The sequence below is a fragment of the Pocillopora damicornis genome, chromosome 11, assembly GCF_964200805.1.
Source record: "Pocillopora damicornis chromosome 11, jaPocDami1.2, whole genome shotgun sequence".
Classification (NCBI taxonomy): domain Eukaryota; kingdom Metazoa; phylum Cnidaria; class Anthozoa; order Scleractinia; family Pocilloporidae; genus Pocillopora; species Pocillopora damicornis.
Window position 1 is genome coordinate 15,730,164 of NC_142680.1, and position 21,968 is coordinate 15,752,131.

The 21,968-nt window shown below is 36.8% G+C and overlaps 1 protein-coding gene across 9 annotated transcripts in view; it reads left to right on the forward strand.

Moving 5' to 3' along the window:
- The window catches only part of LOC113683250 (protein sidekick-1-like), a 51,567-nt gene that overhangs the window by 12,647 nt on the left and 16,952 nt on the right, over positions 1 to 21,968 (forward strand). For 6 of the 9 annotated variants that reach the window (XR_016181091.1, XR_016181092.1, XM_089187361.1 and 3 more), the window contains exons 3-14: positions 355 to 636; positions 5,907 to 6,188; positions 6,713 to 7,021; positions 7,466 to 7,738; positions 8,193 to 8,516; positions 9,526 to 9,846; positions 10,240 to 10,307; positions 11,972 to 12,200; positions 12,701 to 13,015; positions 13,862 to 14,176; positions 20,093 to 20,407; positions 20,907 to 21,221. Coding sequence is in view for 7 of the 9 variants with exons in the window: in XM_089187361.1 (XP_089043487.1) it covers positions 355 to 636; positions 5,907 to 6,188; positions 6,713 to 7,021; positions 7,466 to 7,738; positions 8,193 to 8,516; positions 9,526 to 9,846; positions 10,240 to 10,307; positions 11,972 to 12,200; positions 12,701 to 13,015; positions 13,862 to 14,176; positions 20,093 to 20,407; positions 20,907 to 21,221 (3,348 nt within the window). In the remaining 2 variants the exon portion in view is untranslated. The remainder of the gene's footprint in view (positions 1 to 354; positions 637 to 5,906; positions 6,189 to 6,712; positions 7,022 to 7,465; positions 7,739 to 8,192; positions 8,517 to 9,525; positions 9,847 to 10,239; positions 10,308 to 11,971; positions 12,201 to 12,700; positions 13,016 to 13,861; positions 14,177 to 20,092; positions 20,408 to 20,906; positions 21,222 to 21,968) is intronic. The other 3 variants (XM_089187362.1, XM_089187365.1, XM_089187364.1) reach the window with 3 other exon arrangements.

The window sequence follows — 21,968 nt, forward strand, 5'->3', positions numbered from 1 at the left end:
TTGCTCGATTTTGATATGTGTGATTTACGACCCTAGTTTACCATTTTTTCTTTATTTTTTAGGTATCGTCAAATTATAAATTTACGAAGCATTGATGGGGTAGTTACATAGCGAGTCTTTTTTAAATGCTTCCAAGTAACTAGGAAACGGCATAGTTTGGTTATGTTTTAATAAACAACAATTAATGAAATTTCGGTAAACAAGCATAGTAAACAATTAAAAGTGGTGTTAGGGTAAAAAAAGCATCCAGGAGAACTCTAAATAAAGAAGCGCACACACAGATCATTGTACTTCATAGATGATGTCCTTTTCTGCACCAAAAAAATCAGTCGAGATATTGTTGGTTATTTGCAGATCAACCGGAGATCGTCCTTCATCCCTTGAATGCCACAAAAGTGGAAGGAGAAAATATCACTTGGTCTTGTAACGCTACAGGAAATCCAGAACCGAATATATCATGGATCTTTTACGGTTCTCACATAAATACAACTTACAATCCTAGGATTGCTTTTTCAAAAGGCAGACAGAAAATGACGATAACAAGTATTATCAGAATGGATAGCGGGGAGTACCAATGTATGGCTACCAATATGCTCGGAAATGTTTCTTCCCGAGTGGCTACACTTGATGTATTATGTAAGTACAATTTGTCATAAGGGAGACAATTATTTTATCACTTTACATGGAAGAGAAATTTCTTTCAGATTTTAAGAATGCATGGAAATTTTTGAAGATGAAGTGGTAAATGCCTTGTAAGTAACATTTACTAATTAAATCACGGGGAGACTGTAAACCATTTATGGCCAAAAACAATTATTTGGACTAATGACTGCGACTGCGTTTTTAGACTTTTTGATTCATCCAAATATTTGACAACTTTGAGGTCAAATATCTCCCGTTGATAGAAAGCTACAAGACTAATCTTAATTACCCTTTATAACCCATTATTTAATCTATGAAAGTCATCACAAATATCTTTGGGCACTACCGTATTTTTGTCTTAGATGCCTTTTAAATTCTGCGACTGTGACAAGTTTCTCTCAACTACACCTGTCACGCAATTCTTGCTCTAGGCTGTCACTTGACTACATAAACCTAAATTTTTTATACAAGATGAAGGATCAAGAAAGGTGAAAAATGTGAAAAACTTTCGGGTTTTTTTTTTGTAGGAATGGAAAATTTCACGTTTAGAGAGATGCATGTAGGCAAAAAATCGAAGAGAAAATCGTAGCGTTTCTTTCTTCAGTTGTTTATTACTTTGGAGATTTGCTAAAATCAGCAGATATGGCTTTCGTACGACACAAAACATTCATTAGTCTATAATTTGATCGTTTATCATCATTAATTCATCATTTTAGGAGATTTTAAAGTCACATGCTGCGTGTTGGTTGATATTACTTACAAGTTCCAGTGAGCTACATCTTCGGCTTTTACAGAGGAGAAATTCTGCGCTCTCGCTTGAGGGCAAATATCAATAGTTGTATCCGACTAAAAACTGTGCTTCTATCCTGAAAATAAAATTAAAATAGGGTTGTCGTCGTCGCTTACCGCCATCGAACATTTCCAAGCAGAACTCTGCCAAGCTAACATCTGTTGCGTGACCTGAAGACTCCATAGGAATTATTCAAGCCCGTTGTTCATGCTGTCTGCTAGATAAAAATTTCAGAATAATCTGCAGATGTCTATGATTATTTGCCTACTTCGATCGTAAAATATCTGCATATTTTTTTCAAGCATTCTATTACTAAACAGAAATCTACATCTTTCTAGATCGAGTGTAGCCGGCGTTTAACCGTGTGACTTGTAAAATTTATTAAGAATGAGCCAGCAGTAATTTGACCAGTAGGCTTCCTGCAAATTTCCCTTAACGAAATCCCGTTGCCACAAAAGCTACAACACTAATATGAACTACCCTTTATAACCCATTATTTCATCTCTAAAAATCACCAAAAAAATCATTGGGCACTACATTATTATTTCATCTCTGAAAATCATCAAAAAAATATTTGGGCACTATCGTATTTTTGTCTTGGATGCCTTTTAAAATCTGTGACTGTGACAAGTTTCTCTCCACTACACTTGTCACGCAATTCTTGCTCTAGGCGGTTACTTGACTAAATAAACCTACATTTTGTAGCTCTTTATACAAGAAGATTGATCAAGAAAGGTGAAAAATGTGAAAAACTTTCGAGATTTTTTGTAGGAATGAAAAATTTCACGTTTAGAGAGATGCATGTAGGCGAAAAATCGAAGAGAAAATCGTAGCGTTTCTTTCTTCAGTCGTTTATTACTTTGGAGATTTGTTAAAATCAGGAAATAGGGCTTTTGTACAGAACAAAATATTAATTAGCCTGTAATTTGCTTATCTATTATCATCATCGCAAGTTTACAGTAAGGAAACTAAAACAGGAGATATATAGCACTCTTTCGAGTTTCTCTGGGTGGTGTCGGGCTTAGGTGTGTAGGTCTGGCTCGAAAGATATCTGCACGCTGCAACACAGGTTCCTATGTTTTCTCCTTTTTCTTTATTTGTATTTTTATTCTCTTCCTTTCATTATCACACATTTATGTTTTTTTATTCCCTCAAAGCGTTCCCTCAGATTCGGAAGTAGGCTATGAAAAGTCAATATTGATCAGAACTGAAATCCTTTTCTATCACTATTTGTTTCCGAGAACCCCCGTTATTTATAACTTTATTTTTCAAGAGAATGTATTTTTATTTGCTATTTATTTCCATTAGAATATGAAACTAGGTCCTCGTGACTCACAAAAACTGTGTTTGCGACAACATCAATTGAGAAATCAAAGGCAATTACGCCTGAGAAATTCGCTTTTAGCCTTCTAGCCGCAGATGGCAAATCCATGTGATGAAACGTGCTAAGACCTCTGTAAAGTAGAGACATTGCGTGATGTCAAGGGGTCAAATATTTACACTGAATCTGTGACCCTCAAACGGATCACGTACTCGAGCGTGTAACGTCCGGAAAATGTCACGCATGTATAACACCGAAGGCACACCTGGCGAATTCTATCAACTGGCTTCGATAGTAAAGAGACAAATTATTTACTATTTGTATATGAGTAAGCTTATTTACCCTACTTGAAAAATCCTTGATAAAGTCTACTATTGTCAGACGAAACGCGTGGAAGATAAATACAAGTTTTTACTTTCTCAGTTCGTGCAGTGATGCTCAATAGTTTGTTCCGTCAAAAACCCTTTTAATGAAGTAACGTCGACCTCGGAAGAAAAATTAAGCTCACCCTGTCATAATCAACGGTTTGATACCTTAAGTACCAATTTAGGTACATCATTGGACTTTGATCACAATAATGAAAAAAATGTGCGTTTCCTCACGCTCGCCACATTTATTCTTTGGAAAATTATTTTACTGGAGGGCGAATGTCGCTTAGCTTGGCGCGTCTTTGACACCCCCTGATATTTGTTAATTCACGCAGCGCTGGCCGACGAAAATAATCGAGTTAAACCCCATGAAATTCTTGTCAAATGTTTTAAAAACTTGGTTCACCCTTGATTTGCATGCAGGAAAAAAAAGGCAAATTCCGAACGGTATTTCAAAACATTCTATTCATTGGTCAATTTATGAACTGCTTTATAGCAGCCCGAGGAAAAAGCAAAATTGAAACCACCGGCGTATCGGTCAAATGAATTCCAATTTTTTTCACCAAGGAGTTGGTAAGTTCATTTTCCCCAGTAAATTTAAGTGGGGGTCAATTTTCTGTGACAGCCGAAGATAGACACCTCTGAAACGTCTCTGAAACTCTTAAAGAGTTTACACTTACATTGTTAATCCTATGTAGTGTAGGTGTATCAGTTGTATTACGTCTTCATAGTGATGCATATAAGAAATCGAGTGTCTAAAAAGCCCTCAATTCAACCTAACACTCGAATTTATAGAGTCAAGATGGTGCAGTTGTCTTGTTAATTTGCAACTAACTGTAGAATCAAATTTTTCTCGCGCTGGCCAGGGACGGCAAGAGCTCATACCTCTAAATTCGTGGGTATACAGCTTAAAAAAAAAACATTTTAGAGACTTCGATGTATCCCAAACATGCGTTTTGTCCGAGAGGAAGCTTATTCTAACGCGTATTGGCCTATTTGGAGATTACGAAGGCCACGATTTCATTTCTTTTCTTTCATATTTATTGTCTTTACTCTCGAAAAAACTGATTATGTCTTGGGATTTCATCAAGGGAGATTTGCAGGAAGCCTACTGGTCAAATTACTGCTGGCTCATTCTTAATAAATCTTACAAGTCACACAATTAAACGCCGGCAACACTCGATCTAGAAAGATGTAGATTTCTGTGTAGTTATAGAATGCTTGAAAAAAAAATGCAGATATTTTACGATCGAAGTAGGCAAATAATCATAGAAATCTGCAGATTATTCTGAAATTGTTATCTAGCAGACAGCATGAACAACGCGCTTGAATAATTCCTACGGAGAGTCTTTTAAAATCTCCTAAGATGAGCGATGATGATGATAAACGATCAAATTATAGACTAATGAATGTTTTGTGCCGTACAAAAGCCATATCTGCTGATTTTAGCAAATCTCCAAAGTAATAAACAACTGAAGAAAGAAACGCTACGATTTTCTCTTCGATTTGTCGCCTACATGCATCTCTCTAAACGTTAAATTTCCCATTCCTACAAAAAATCTCGAAAGTTTTCACATTTTTCACCTTTCTTGATCAATCATCTTGTATAAAAAAATGTAGGTTTATTCGGTCAAGTAACCGCCTAGAGCAAGAATTGCGTGACAGGTGTAGTTGAGAGAAACTTGTCACAGTCGCAGATTTTAAAAGGCATCCAAGACAAAAATACGATAGTGCCCAAATATTTTTTTGATGATTTTCAGAGATGAAATAATGGGTTATAAAGGGTAATTAAGATTAGCTTTGTAGCTTTCAGTCAACGGGAGATGACCTCAAAGTTGTTAAATATTTGGGTGAATCGAAAAGTCTAAAAACACAGTCGTATATTTGCCTCTGTTGATTGAAAAGCCGACAATCAAATTGACTGATACTTGCGGCGGACATTAACTAAGGATGTAATAATATTTGTGCAAACTCTCAGAGTAAATGGTTAAATAGTATCGCAGTGAGAGCTTCATACATTTTACTTATTTTGAAGCGATTAAAACAGAAACCAGTTTGTCTTTTTGATTTTTGGGGTAGACCCTTTAAACTGGCAAAGTTTCACTGAAACCGGTGAGATGGCATGTAGTACGATTGCACGGTGCTCTCGTGGACACGCTCTTAAACATTATCACATTTGAGAGCCTTAGGGAAACCTTCAGTCTTTGGCGCATTTTACATTTTATCCACTCAATTAACCCTCTACACCCTTGTATCAGTATTCATATTTTCCATACTGTTCTTTATACATTTTCTAAGCTGCTTACAAGGAGAATCTGTATAACAATCAAAAGCTTCGTTAGTTGGTGATCATTTCTTTTCATATCATGACCTTAATGTTCGATTCAGGGGTGCTATTTAAAGGATAAATTAGATGCTAGTCTCTCTTAGGAGTTTAAGGGTTAGAATCCCAATCAAAATGTGATTGATTGGCACTGCTATATGTTTAATCAATGAACAACTTGTTCATTTGATAGGTGCGTTATGTCCATGTACTAGTTACAATCTTTATTTTATTACTTAAGCTTAAGGTATCATAACGTCATCTGCTCGTGATTTGAACTGAACACATTTTAGATCAATCTATGACTCGCAGTCTCCACCGTTTCAAATTTTGTTCCCCAATTGGGCTGCTTCGACTTCTAAGGGACAGATCTACCTCTTTTCGAGGCAACTGAAAATGGTACTTTCTTTTCTATAATATGATCTGTTGATGATTTTCCTTGTCTTATTTTAACGACTGTAGATAAACCCGAGATCAGCCCTCTTCCACGAATGATTCAGAGAACCGAAGGAGACAAAATGATTTTATTTTGCAACGCCACTGGAAATCCAATACCGACAATATCATGGACCACAAATGGGTTTTCCTTGGACACTAATAACAGTTCCAGAATTTATTTTTCTTACGAAGGAAAGCATCTCACTATCAAGAATGTGAGCAGAACAGACAGTGCAGTGTACCGATGTGTCGCAGAAAACAGTCCTGGAAATGTTACGTCCAGTGGCACTACCTTGGAAGTGCATTGTAAGTAATGAGCATTTTTAATCAATGAAACCTGAAGTTTTTCTTGTGAAACTGAGATGGTTCATCTTGCTTTCCAAGCAAAAGTCTCACTTGGCCTTAAAAGTTTACAAGTTTACCTTTAAAAGTTTACCTTTAAAAGTTTACCTTAAAAGTTTTTTCTGCCTGACGAGCGCTTAGGCGCGAAACTCAGAGTCACAGAGAATCGATGCGTCCTCTTTAATCCTTTAACTTATATACAAACATTAGATCACATATTTTTGAACACCCATCAGAGTCTCGTTATCTTTAAAGTCTGAGGGACAACCAACTATAGGGTCGAGATGACTAAGCTATAGATAATTATGCTCCTTAATTGACACTGGTTTGAAAGGCGTAGGACAAGTTGCCTAATGGGCCTTAATAGGCGGAAAGATTCTTATTTCATTATCAGTGCCAAAACGGTGCGGAACTGAATTAATGATTCTTAAAAATATAAGATATTTATTAGTTATATATGAAATTTATGCTTCGTTTTGCAAATGTAGATATACCTGGAGTCACAGTGATTGGTGGTCCACAACAGTTTGCAATTGTTGGTAAAGTGAAGAAACTCCTATGCAAGTACGATGCTGTGCCATCCGTGTCTGAAGTGCAGTGGATAAAAGAAGGAGATATGATTGCAAGAAATACTAGTCTGTTGGTCAACGAGTCCCGCCTTACTGTTTCACTCTACAATGAAAGTCAAATACAGTTACTTATAAATCAAAGTACCTCTCACGATGCTGGAAACTACACCTGCCTTGTTATTAATGCTGTTGGTAACTCATCCCAAAAGACGTCAGTCATAAGCCAAGGTACTGAATGTTACAAAGCACTTTACAACTGCGTTTGTCTTGCTTTTGGACATTAGCAATTTAAATTTATGGAACAGTAGGAATCTCATTTGCCGCAAGCGCTCTAAGAAGGCATAGAAGGGCTACTCAATTCCCTCCCTCCCGAGAGGGGAGCCTCGTTAGAGCGTGAACTGTAGCCCATGTGACGTTACAACAGAATCAATCCACAATCAGAAAAAATTAACTCAATCTTCAGGATGGAATTAGTCCCTCTAACGACAAAAAATAGTCAATCAAAGGCGAATAAGGTGTCACCCTCGAGTTTGTTCTATTCAGTGAACTGTTACAAGTTATAGCTGCTAGCGTATTCTATTTCTGTTAATCCCTTGGTTGAAAATACAAACGTCACAATTAGAAGAGATGCTAAGTATCACATTAAGCAATTTCTGCTGCTTTTTCATACAGAGCTTCCCTTAATCACCATCCATCCGGAAAGGAAAACTCTCATGCAGGGAGAGATGATAACGCTCTCTTGTAACGCCACTGGAAATCCAGAACCATCAATATCCTGGGTGAAAGATGGATCTCCCATAAACAGCAATTCTAGGATCAACTTTTCACAAGGCAATAAGCGGTTGACAATAACGAATATAAGCAGAACGGACAGCGGTAAATACCGATGTGTGGCGAGAAACAGAGTTGGAAATGATACCTTAAATTCCAGAGTGGATGTTCTGTGTATGTGTCAGACTCTTCTATTTCCAAGTCTTACTTGTCATACTGTATTTCTAATCTCATAAGTTGCATTTACATCCTGAAACCTTATAAAGCAGTCATATCTCTGCTCTTCCGTTCTCGGAAATTGGATGAAAGGGTCATTAATTTTAACCAGAGAAACAATTTACCTTTGGATGCTCACTCTTGATGCCGAAATGGGTAGTGCAGCTGTGATCTTTCCTCAAAGATTGTTTTCTATTTATTTCATCACAGATTGTATCAGTTTGATTTCATTTTGTTTGTTACTTTGTCCAATACCTGCTTAATTGTGAAATTCATGGGCCGCCGACTGGTGATCATTTGTTTGTCAAAGAGTTAAAAGTATGTCGACATCAACAAAACTACAAAGCAACAATGGCATACTGCATGTTCGAATTATTTATTAGCTCTAACGCCGACGCTGTTTACTTTTCAGTTGAACCCGAGGTTACAATTGATGGCAATCATGAGCAATATGTGGCCAAAGGCAGCGATATCCGGCTGATATGTCGGTATGACGCGTTCCCACCAGTGTCTGAAGTGCAGTGGATAAAAAACGGAACTGCGATTTCTGGAAATACTTCAAGGCTGATTAGTGATTCAAGAGTGACAATTTCATCTTTCAGTAAGAGTCAAATACAGTTGACAATCACTGCAGCTTCCCTAAAGGATGGGGGAAATTACACCTGTAGAGTGACGAATATTTTAAACAGCACTCAGGACACGACACTGATCACAATTGTGGGTATATTAGTAAAACGTATGTGTATATATATATATATATATATATATATATATATATTTTTTTTTTCTTTTTTAATTATCGGCAGTGAGTTAAAAAACAGACAAGGAGAGATCTGTTAAATACATTTGGAAAACAATAATTATTACACGAACAAGAAAATTATAATTTTTTTTGTGACAAGCTTGCACAAATACTGTATTTATCCACAGATAAACCTGAGATCGTAACTCATCCTCACAATATCACAACGGGAAAAGGTCAAAACGTAACGTTGTATTGTAACGCTAAAGGAAATCCAGTTCCGACGATATCATGGTACAAGAATGGATATCTTATAAGTAACAGCTTTCGGACCATTTTGGTGGTGGTAGTGGTAGTAGTCAGAAATGGTGGTAGTAGTGGTCGTAAAAGCAGCGGTGGTAATAGTATCGGTAGTAGTAGTAGTAGTAGTAGTAGTTGTAGTGATAGTAGTAGTAGTGGTAAAAGAAGTAGGGGTAGTGCTAGTAGTGGTAATTGTAGTAGTGGTCGTAGTAGTTGTGGCAGTAGTGATAGTGGTGGTTGTGGTGAAGGTAGTGGTGGTTGTAATGGTAGAAGCTCAACCTAACCTGATGAAATGGTTTTCCCGAAAGAAAAAAAAAAACAAAAAACAAAAGAAAATCAAAAACAGCAGAAAAGAGGACAGCTTGTTCAAAATTTCAAAATTCAATGATTTGCTTTTCGAACTTTGATATTTAGTAAGTAGGTGATTTAATCCCATTTTGAAAGAAAAAAATTATGAATAATATAAATAAGACCTGAACCTCTCTTCATCCAGGAGTATGATTGGGTATCCGTGAACTAGCAAAGTGTTAATCGAAATAATCAAAAGAGATGAGCTTATTATTCACGTTTTATTAACGAAGAACCTGTGCAATGTGAAATATTTTAAAATATGTTGATCGATCTGGTTTACCTCTTTCGGTAAGGATGGATAAACTTCCAAATGAAATTTTAGTGTTTATTTAGAGGTTGTTTAATTCCCTAGTTGTTCCAGACCCACCACAGAACATTACTGTCGACACAAAGGGCTCACGAGTTATAAATATCTCCTGGACGGCTGGTTTTGATGGAAATTGTGCCATTAAAAACTACATAGTGAAGATCAGTCAACATGATCAGATATTAAAGGATGTTGTTTGTCAAGGATCCCTCTCAAGCAGTGCATGTGTGGTTTCCAGTCTCTCCACAACTGCTTCTCTTACAGGTCTTCTTCCTTGGACAACATATAATATCAGAGTGTTTGCTAGAAGCAAAATTGGCAGAAGTAGCAGCAGCCCTATTCTGAATGTTACCACGGATGAAGAAGGTATGCTGCTCGCTCTATGCAGTTTTTTGCAATGTATGAAAAGAGTTATGAAGAAAAGCCACAAATGCACCACAGGAACATGACAGGGGATCGGGACATACACTGTAAACTTCTGGTAATCGTTTGATGTTAGCTGTTTCTCTCCTGAAGTTACCTGATTTAAAGAAATATTAAATACTGTTATGTCTGTTTTGAAAGAACAAATCGTGTTGCTGTTTTGTTAATCACCACCTGCTGTGTATTAGGCTATATGTGACTCTCTTAAGGAAGATCAAATGGAGTTCCTTAGGAGTTCATTTAACACCTGTTCAAACATTATTTTTGAGCTGTAATCGTTGTTTGTCACATTTTGACACATTAAAGGAAAAAAAATTATTTGATTCCTTCTTGCAGTGCCGAGCAAGGCTCCAAATTTTGTTGTGACTGTTCTAAACTCAACTGCTGTGAATGTTTCCTGGCAGGTAATTACCAGATATTGCATGTAACCTCAAACGAATGTTTCTATGACTACAGCATTGACAACTCATACTGATTTCCCCTTTGGCGTTTTTCATTAACCTGAGTTACTTGTTCACATACCTATTTTGATGAGTAGAATATTGAATATCATATGTTCAACACTTAATGTTCTCTTTGATTGCTTCGTAACTCTGCATGTAAAGTACATACACCATTTAATAATCTGTGTTGGAGTATTACATGCGTGTCAAGCAATAAAACAACGGAAACTCTTAACATGATTGCACATAGACGAAAGTGCACTTGATAGACGAAAAGTTTGGATTTAGAATTCTTTGCTGATTATCCGACAACCATGCACGCATACTTTGCTTGGTTCTTTGAAATTGCGCGGACAAAAAAGCATACAGACGACTGTGCTCCTGACCCTTTAACTTCCAAGATCTCATTAGTAATTCTCCTTACTATCGTCCATACAGTTCTTGTAATGTTAGTTTGGAGAAATTGATATTGAATCAACTTGTAATACCCTAATTGATATTTTTCTTTATTCTCATCACCTGTCTGCTTGATATTGTATTGATATTGTAAGAAGAAATTCTCTCTTGGTCACTTGTGGGAGTTAAAGGGTTAATTAACTTGGGACAGTCACTTACCTGTAGGTGACGTCATCAACGACATTATTTTTACCCCCTTGTTTAGATTCCGTGTCGTTGTGCATCACTTAGCGGGCCATATTTCATTTCATCATATACCCAGCTGTGCCTGTGAGCAATATAAAGCTTATCCTGTGTCCTGATTGGCTCACAGCGGGCGCAAGGTGGGCCCATCTCGCCCACTCAGGATTATTTGTTTTGATCCCACGAAAGAAAAAAGAATCCGTGAAAGATTGTAAAGATCGTAACTTTTGGAAAATTTTGGCGACGGAGTCGCAAAAACCAGCAGAAGACAGTGAAAACAAAGAAGACATGAAAGAGTCTTATCATTATTTAACTACAAATAAAGTTGGCTTTCTTATCCGGTTCTCGAAACAAGGCAATCTTAATTCTTATTGAAGCGAAATCTTTTGCTGAACGATAAATCATTGACCTAGTTTGTTTGGTCAAGATGGCTAGATATTACCCTCGTTCTTTTGGCCAAAGTCAAGCCATCTTGACCTCACGTTTGGTGAACAACGCATGTGTACGGCCCGCTTAATGCAAAAGTTTGTTTGAATTGAAATCTTTCCCCTCTATTTGAACACAGAGATACAATAAATATCTTAATAACCTCCTTTTCTCGGTTCGAATTGTAAGTTGTGGAATCTCCATTCATAGCTCGCGTGTGTCATAAATCAAAGCGGAAAGACACCCGGTCTGCACATGGATGCAGATCGTGATGCAATAAACCTAGCAAGAATATCATTAATACCTGTCTGTGGCTCATGTGTCACGTTTTTCTTCTAATTACATATTGACGTCGTCCGAGATCTACCAAAGACTTTTAAGAAAAAAAAAAACGGGGAATGTGTTTATATAAAGGAAAAAGAGAGATAAAATTATTTGAGTACGTGCAATTGTTATGACAGTGCATTACAATATTTGGACGCACTGTAATGTATGTACACGTAGCGCGTAAAAACTAGTCGTGGTCATCATATTAAAGCTTTATTAACTTTACAACCCAGATGCTGAGTAAAGACATCGCCAGAGGTGCAGTCTTGGGCTATTACGTTTTGCACCGGCTTAACAGCACTCCTCTCTGGATTAATAAAACTGTTGATAGAGCCGAATTGACATCGTTGTTGGTGGGACCACTAAATGAACACACTTCATACGAGTTTGCCATGCAGGCGTTTAACAGTAAAGGTGCCAGTCATTTAAGTGCTTCGGTGAGAAAGACTACCGACCAGCATAGTGAGTGTTACGTTACTTTTTTTTTAATCAATCTATATTGTTATTCATTTTGTTATGAATACTGTCAATTTTTGTGTAATTTCGGGCAATTTTTATTAGTTATACAACCAAAACTGCTTGCAGCCTTTTGTTTCCTTCATGGTTACGATGACAATTACATTTGCTGTAAAGACACTCTGATGATGGTATGAATAAAGGTATACTCAGAAATTTGAAAAGATTTTCAGCCGTTCTCTCCTCAGTTTGTTAGCCATGAAAAGCACAGGGCCTTATGATAGTTTCCTTTAGCTTTAAGAGCCTAGTGAGCCACCACAACTAGTCACAATTAACGAGGTAACATGTACAAGTATCAATGTATCCTGGGGTTATGTCCCCGCCGATAGTCGAAATGGAATCATTCAAGTATATGAAGTATATTATAGTTTTCATTTGCCAAATGGTCGTTCACAGATTTTGTGACAATTTAACTTTTGGTCATGCACTCCTGATTTTGCCTTTAGAACCGCGTAGTACACCACAAGCTGTTACAGTTAGTGCTACATCTTCTAAAAGTATCTTCGTCTCCTGGGATCCTGTCACTGCTGATGATCGAAATGGAATTATCAAAGGATACATCGTGAATTACCAAGCCTTACCAAATGGTTACATCGTTGCTAAGATCCTCAATATCACTAATGAGGAACAGAATAATAGACAAACAGTGACTTTAAGTAACCTGAATGAGTTTACAAACTACAGCATCGGGGTATTAGCATTTACTGTTTTTGGAAATGGACCAGTAAGTGTTAGCCAGGTTGTAGAGACACTGGCAGACAGTAAGTTTTATGCCAGCAACTGCGCTATTATTTTTACTTTGTGTTTGTTGGAGCCTTTAATCGCGTTATATCGGCAACATTGTCAATTTTCTTATGAAAGGTTTCTTTTTTTTATAAAAAAGCGTTTTTTGTTTGTCCTATGGACGCAGAAACAGTACTTTGTAATACTGAGTGTTTTATATTGTCCAGTTTTTTATTCTTCAAATTTTTTTAGTTTTGATTTTCTAATAATTCTTCCTAACCCTAAGCAATTGAAAGGCACTTGTCCTCTTGACAGTAGATTGCTTTCAGGGGATTTTCTAATCAGTGGAAGGTTTCTTTTGCCAAATGCTCGTTCACAGCTTTTGCGACAGTTTTACTTTTGGTCATACAAGCCTCCGTGATGACGTGCAAGATCGACGAATTAAGGTTTTATAAACGTTGCTGAAATTCAGATGTCCTTTTTAACATCATGATTTTACCTGTCAAACTCGGGGGCCCACCAAAGGCAACATCTTTTAAATATATAGTCGATTTTTTCTATTCCGGCTTTTTGTTAATTTTGTTGTTGTGATTTACTTCTGATCTTGTTACTATCCATACAAAAGTTTTTTTTGTACCAGGGGTCAGTAGCCAATGTTCCTTCCATGCTGGTTTGCTTTAGGGAGTTTTTTTCTTATTGCAGACGTTTTCTTTTGGCACGTTTGTTTTCACATCTTCTTGGAACTTGAAAACATGGTTCCTCAAACGTCATTTTTAAATTCCTCAAATTACAGTAACATGTAAGAGTGAAAGTGTTGACTTAAAAAATGTTGCTGATATGTTTAATCGTAGATGTACTCTGTAACTTCACGATTTTGCCTCTAGAACCGAGTGGTGCACCACAAGCTGTTACAGTTGGTGTTACATCTTCTAGAAGTATCTCCGTTTCATGGCATCCTGTCATTGCTGAAGATAGAAATGGAATTATTAAAGGATATAGAGTAAATTATCACGCCCTACCAAATACTTACGCGGTCACTAAGTTCCTCAATATCACTAAAGAGCAACAGAATAAAAGAGAAACAGTGACTTTAGATAATCTGAATGAGTTTACAAACTACAGCATTGGAGTGTTAGCATTTACTCTTCTTGGAAATGGACCGGCAAGTGTTGGCCAGGTTGTGGAGACACTGGAAGACAGTAAGTTTTATTTCAACATCTATGCTGTTATAGTTACTTTTGTTGTGTTTGTTGCTACTTTTAATAGAATCATATCGGCAGCACTGTAAATTTTCCTTTCAAAGGTTGTTTTCTTTAAAAGCGTTTTTAGTTTTTCTAGTGCACACATAAACAGTGCCTTGTGATACTGAGTGTTTTATAGTTTCCTTTTGTTTTTTTGTTTTTGTTAGTTTTGAATCCCTTTGCATTTCTTGCAAAACTGTAATGTAACAGCCAGCAAAAAATTCCTCAAATTAAAATAACATATTATGGCCATGGGCCAGGACCCCCAAAAATGACCTTTCGGTACCTCTCGGGGGGAGTAATGCTACCATGCGTTTTTGAAAATTGCAATTATTCTAGTTTAATGTAATGTATGATAGCAGTGCCTAATAAGTAGCTGAACAGGTATTATTACATTACCGATTGATGTCACTTGTTTCTTCAGAATTTACAGGAAATAAAAAAATAAAAATTTATTTGATTTTTAACGATTTTTTTCCCATGACAGCGCTACGATATACTTAGTAAAAGTATAAAATTTGGAAATGTTTTTGTTTATCGTTCGATCTCGCAAAATATTTTCCAAATGGAAGTAGAAAATAGTAACAGATTCACAGCCAATAGTAAGGTTAGATGCCATCGTTACAAAGACAGCCCATCTTTATTAATATCCAAACGCCATCTTGAATCCGTCATGTTGGATATTAGGAAACGATTACTCTAACACGTAATAAAGCGAAATTAATTGTTTGAAAATATAAAGTATTGTACGTTTTAAGTGAAATTACTTAATAATCAATCTTCAAAAGTCCATTAATTTTGAGAAGGACACAACTGAAACGAAATATTCCAAAAATCAGAGAACTTAAAGGTTATCAATTTGCCTGAATAAGAACACCCAATTCAAATGGAGAAATAAAGATTTCATAATTGTCTCAACCATATTGCTAACAGAAAATTCTTTGTTGGTTTTTTTCATCTTCCGAGGTCGCCATTTTCGTCATGTCTCGGAATATTCATCATCGGACATTCGCTCTTCCTCCTCCTTCGCAGCACGATTAATGTGTTGCCAGCTAGGAGACTGTTAAGGGAAAAGCATTTAGTTTTTCCTAGAATATTGATTACACTATCGTATAGTTTAACAGGTTTTGGTGGCCATGATATTTTAGAGCTATTTTGAAATAACTGCATCATAGCGTGCAGGCCTGCTTGCTATAGCTAAATTTCCTTGTTTTCGGATGGAGTATTCCTTTAATAATTGTCTAATTGCTAAGATCGTGACAATATTACTACCTCTTTAAGTAGGCGGTTGTTTTCCCTACATGTCCTTTCAATAACGACCAGCTCGCTATGATCTTAGGTCGTTTCGCAGTCTCTCAGGAGAGTTGGCTCACGTCTACTCTCATCGATCTTTTCGGTTACGTCTTACGAAACATTTAATGATCCCGCAGGCAGAACTTGATCCACTTAATTCTAATCGACCGAAAAGGCCGTAAGGAAGTTAGATCGTTTCACTAGAAACTGAAAGCCGATTTGATACAAGGCGATAAAAAAAGAAAAAAAAATTAAGGTGAATCGATACATCGACAAAGTAGATGTAACACAACTTCAGCAAGTCAATCACAGTCCATTCTTGGCCGATCTTACACAGTTAATTACGGTACAATATTTCAACTGTCGCTATTTCGAAGAAAACAAAACTGGAAAGAGACGTTAGTGAAATTGCCTATGACGTTACCGAAATGATCTTTGATACGTCGGCCAAATGACCTGAAACGTTAGCGGAACCACCTAAACCGTTAGCGAACTGGTCTTTAGCGAAACGCCGGAATGTTATTGCCTCAGTGGCCAGTTGAGCCTTTGAAAAATTTTTGGGTAGAAAAAAAAAATTATCATAAAGGAGATCTTGAAATTACAAAGAGTCACCAAATACCGTTTCCAACTTAAAAAATGTTACTTTGTTGATTTGAATCTTTCAGTCGCTGCTACTGATTACCGGATGTATGATCAAACGTAACACTTTAGTTTCACTCTCAGATCAACCATCTTGACTAGCGTAGGATTTTCTAATGTATCTGTCATAGCTTTGCAATTCGGTATCATGTGAAATAATTGGTTTTATTTTTTTTTAGAGGGCACGGTAACGAATCTTGCAATCTGATTGGTTCTTTACCCAGTCAGTATTTTCCTATCTCTGCCCACGGGCCACGGTAACGCTTTCGTGAGTCGCCGAGTACATCTCAACTTTCGTTGCCATTTTTCATAAATATACCTCGTTTTGCCGGCTGGGCAATATTTTTATGCAAACACATCGGTCACTACCTCAAGCCGACTTATGAATCCTCTCTTTTCTCTCTCTCAAATCACTTTGGGTGACAAAAAAATATTGGTTTCAGAATTAATTTGTATAAGCAATAGTGTCATTACGTTGGTTGACAAGCGGCCTAAAAACCGTCTGCAATTGATTTTAATCGTTCACAAAAAGTACCTAGAAAGTTAAAACGTGAGGTATTTGGTTACAGGTAAACTGAACAAAGGAAGTTTCATTCATTTCATATCTGAATTTTCTCAAATAATTTGTTCGTAGTGAAAGAGCGAGCGAAGTTTCAATTTCAGTTCGACAATAAATATACGCTCTCGGTGAGTCTTTCCAAGTCCCTTCAATTTGGACATTTGGACCATAAATTGCAGGACAGAAACTGAAGGAATTTATTGAGAAAAGGCCGCATTAAATCCCCATGTGTCTCGTTGTAGTATGCCGTTCTTCGAAAACATTTAGTCTTTGTGGAGGAAAGACCAGATTTACACACGCCGTTGCAGCAAACAAACGAGCAAACTCTCACAACTTCAAAATAAAAAATTTGAATTTACTCACAATTACGTTCCTGGCCGTTTACTTAATGAACAGAGGTAAATCTTCGTACATGAATGAATCGTCAATGAGAGTGAATAACACTTTCCGTTATATCATTGGTTGTTTTTGAAGAAAACATTGTTGTGACAGTCCTTGCCAAACTAGTTCCGTTGTTTTTCAAATCTTCTTGCGCTTTTTTTTCTTACGCGCTCTCTAATTGACAGGTGTCAAATTGTGACAGATACTTGTAAAAATAATGTTTCAAACTTTGTTTGGAAGCCTTTTAAATCAACTTTATCATTACGCAAGTGAAAATGTCTCAGTGAAGCATCTCTCTTTAATTTGTATCACCTTTACTTTAACTACCATTCACTCGCTCAAAAATTGTTCAGTTTATGGAAGATCTTGCCGTATTTATAGCCCGTTAAGTTTAAAAAAAATAAATATGTTATTTACCGGTTAAGGGTCGGTCCGTATGGTGAAAAACTGTGACCTCGGCCTTGAAAATGCTGCCCTCGGCCTACGGCCTCGGGCAGCATTTTCAAGACCTCGGTCACAGTTTTTCACCATACGGACCTCCCAGCCGGCAAATAACATATATTTATTTTTTTTTAGAGGGTACGGTAACGAATCCTGCCATCTGATTGGTTCTTTATCCGGTCAGTATTTTCCTATCTCTGCCCACTGGCCACGGTAACGCTTTCGTGAATCGTCGAGTTCATCCAAAATTTCGTTGCCATTTTTCATAAATATATCTCGTTTTTCCGGCTGGGCAGTATTTTTAAGCAAACACGTCGGTCACTACCTCAAGCCGATAAATAACTTATGAATTCTCTCTTTTCTCTCTCTCAAATCACTTTGGGTGACAGAAAAATATTGCTTTCAGAATGAATTTAACTATTTGTATAAGCAATAGTGTCATTACGTTGGTTGACAAGCGGCCTAAAAACTGTCTGCAATTGATTTTAATCTTTCACAAAAAGTGCCTAGAAAGTTAAAACGTGAGGTATTTGGTTACAGTTAAACTGAACGATGGAAATCTCATTCATTTAATACCTGAATTTTCTCAAACAATTTGTTCGTAGTGAGAGAGCTAGAAATTCTACGACGAATATACGCTCTCGGTGAGTCTTTCTGAGTCCGTTCAATTTGGACATTTGTACCGTAAATTGCAAAACAGAAACTGAAGGAATTTATCGAGAGAGAGCCGCATTAAATCCCCTTGTGTCTCGTTGGAGTGTGTCATTCGAATTTAGTTTTTGTGGAGGCAAGACCAGATTTACATCGTCATTGCAGCAAACAAACGAGCAAACTCTCACAACTTCGAAATAAAAGATTTGAATTTACTCACAATTACTTTCCTCGCCGTTTACTTAATGAACAGAGGTAAATCTTCGTACATGAATTAATCGTCGATGAGAGTGGATAATACTTCCCGTTAGATCATTAAATGTTTTTGAAGAAAACATTGTCGTGTCAGTCCTTGCCAAACTAGTTCCGTTGTTTTTCAAATGTTCTTGCGCTTTTTTCTTTTTTCTTACGTGCTCTCTAATAGACAGGTGTCAGATTGTGACAAATACTTGTAAAAATAATATTTCAAAGTTTTTTTGGAAGCCTTTTAAATCACCTTTATCCTTACGCAAATGAAAATGTTTTGATGAGGCATCTCTCTTTAATTTGTATCACCTCTATTTTAACGACCATTTACTCGCTCGAAAATTGTTCAGTTTATGGAAGATCTTGTCGTGGTTACAAACCTAAATCACTCAGGTTCTTTCGGAAAGAATTTCGTAAAGTTAAAAAAAAATGTTATTTACCGGCTAAAGGTCGGTTCATATGGTGAAAAACTATGACCTCGGTCTTGAGTACATGTTTACTTTGTCTGGGCTGTCATAATCTTGATAGCACTGGTGGGAGTATCATGAACCGAAGACCGAACTCAACCGAAGACCGAAGACCAAAGACCCATAACCGAAATATCGCGCACCATACTTTGTGAGGCGTTGAAATGCACGTTATCGGTAGAGTCCTTGTTTGTAGAAAACGTTGGGATCAAAGTACAAAACGAAGACCTTCGCGAAAATGCTTCTTCAAACCACGAAATACTGACATGATATCGCTCGCTATGCTTTGTGGGACTTTCATTAGTAGACACCTCTGGCCTTGATGCTAAGAATCAGCCATTAGCTAATCACGAGAGGAACGGCCAATAACTCTGCTATCATCCGTAGGAATAGCAGCCTTTTTCATCATGATTTCTTCTCGTTTTAAGCCCTTCTCAACGAGACCTTTGTTCTCCACTTCATAAATTACACCCTCGAATCTCTTCGGCGTTTTCCATTTTTTGAGAAGTTTTCTCCAATTCTCGCTTTATTGTTTTAAAGGCTACAGTATTTACTGCTATGGCTGACTGGATGAATTTCTCCTTCCTTAGCACTCTCCGGAATAATAATAATTGTAATAATGATAGTAAATAATCTCCATCATCCGAGCAGTGACTGATACAAATTTCACAAAGAGGCTGTTTAGTTTGGTCTGTTCTTATCAGTCGTTGTGATCTTGATAATATTCGATCGCCAACTATTTGCTTTCTAGTGCTTTCGCCGACAAAATACAGGTTTCTGCATTAAGTCTTTATCGTTATGTTTTTTGTTTCTCAACTATGTCTTTTGAATTCGTCCTAAAACGGTAAGGTTACGAATCGACTAGAACTGTGAAGCACTTCCCTATCTTGGAACGTACCCATGATACCTTACGAGTTTTACTTAATGGTTTGAAAACATTGTTTTGAAATGCTGTTCAATGTTTCATGTACTGATCTATTTGCCATGATCAACAAAATAGGTATTGGCTATCAAATGAATTTGTAAAGTCTTTGACATAACCTTTAGTCAGATCACAGTCACATTTTCTCCTCCAGAATGGTACCGAGAACCCTACTGTGGCCCATGGACTAAAATAAGTGAGAGTGTACACTTAGAAAATGTTGCTGAAATGTGTAATCTTAGATGTACTTTTTACCCTCGTGATTTTGCCTTTAGAGCCGACCGGTGCACCACAAGCTGTTACAGTTAGTGTTACATCTTCTAGAAGTATCTCCGTCTCCTGGGATCCTGTCATTGCTGATGATAGAAATGGAATTGTCAAAGGATATAAAGTAAATTATCAAGCCTTACCAAATGGTGACATTGCTACGAAGATCTTCAAAATCACTAAAGAGCAACAGAATAAAAGACAAACCGTGACTTTAGGTAATCTGAATGAGTTCACAAACTACAGCATTGGGGTGTTAGCATTTACTGTTTTTGGAAATGGACCGGCAAGTGTTGGCCAGGTTGTGGAGACACTGGAAGACAGTAAGTTTTATGCCAGCATCTGTGCTGTAATTGTTTCTTTTACTGTGTTTGTTCTTGCATTTAATTAAATCATATTGGACGCAAAAACAGTACTTTGGGATACTGAGTGTTTTATATTTGTCCAGCCTTTCTATTTTATTTTTGATGTTCTCATATTTGGTGCAAAGTCTTAATGTAACAGATAGCGAAAGGCATATATGTTGTTGTATATATATGTTGTTGGCAATATTCCTTCCGTTCTAGTTTGCTTCGAGGGTTTTGTTTTTTGTTCTTTGTTAAATTACTGAGTTATTTTTCATTCTTTTATTTGTTTATTTTTCAATGCGGACGCATTCGTTTGGAAACTGTTCTTCGAAACTTGTAAAGATAGTTCTCTTAAACATCATTTTTTAACTCCTGAAATTGCAATAACATGATAGATTGAAAGTTTAGAGTTAAAAAGTGTCGTCGATATATTCAATGTTAGATGTACTTTGTAATTTCATGATTTTGTGTTTAGAACCAAGTAATGCACCACATGCTGTTACAGTTAGTGTTACATCCTCTAGAAGTATCTCCGTCTCATGGGATCCTGTCGTTGCTGATGATCGAAATGGAATTATCAGAGGATACATCGTGAGTTATCAAGCATTACCAAATGGTCACCTGGTCGCCAAGATCCTCAATATTACTAACGAGGAACAGAATAATAGACAAACGGTGACTTTAGCTGGTCTAAACGAGTTTACAAACTACAGCATTGGGGTTTTAGCATTTACTATTTTTGGAAATGGACCAGCAAGCGTTGGGCAGGTCGTGGAAACGCTGGAAGACAGTAAGTTTTATGCCAGCATCTGCGCTGTTATTGTTACTTTTATTGTGTTTCTTCTTGTCTTTAATTACATTATTGAACGAGTTTACAAGCTAAAGCATTGGGGCGTTGGTATTTACTGTTTTTGGAAATGGACCAGCAAGTGTTGGCCAGGTTGTAAAGACACCAAGACAACAAGTTTTACACCAGCATTCGGGCTGTTCTTGTTAATTGTATCGCTTTTTTGTTGTTGCGGCCTTTAATCACAACTGTACATCGGCAGTAATGTCTATTTCCTTATAAAAAATTGTCTTCTTTTAAAAGCGTTCTTTGGTTTGTCTTATGGACATATTAATAATGCTTTTGATACTGAGTGTTTCATAGTTTGCGGTTTTTTTACTGGATTGATCTTCTTGTACTTCTTGCAAAATTTTTAATATAACAGATATCAAAAGGCATGCTTCCTCTTGACAATAGGGTACTTTTAGAAGTTTTAATAAGCAGGAGACATTTTCTTTTGCCAAGTTCTCGTTTACAGATTTTGCGATAGTTTAACTTATGCTAGTACAGGCCTCCTTGAAAATAGGATAACGTGCAAGATGAAAGAAGTCAATTTTATGAACCTTGCTAAAATTCTGATGCCCTTTATACATCATGATTTTACCTCTAAGATTCGGTGGTCCATCGAATGCCTCATCTTCTAAACACATCTTTTTTTTATCGTTTTAATCTATTCCGGATTTTTGTTATTGCTTACCTCTGAGCCCCTTA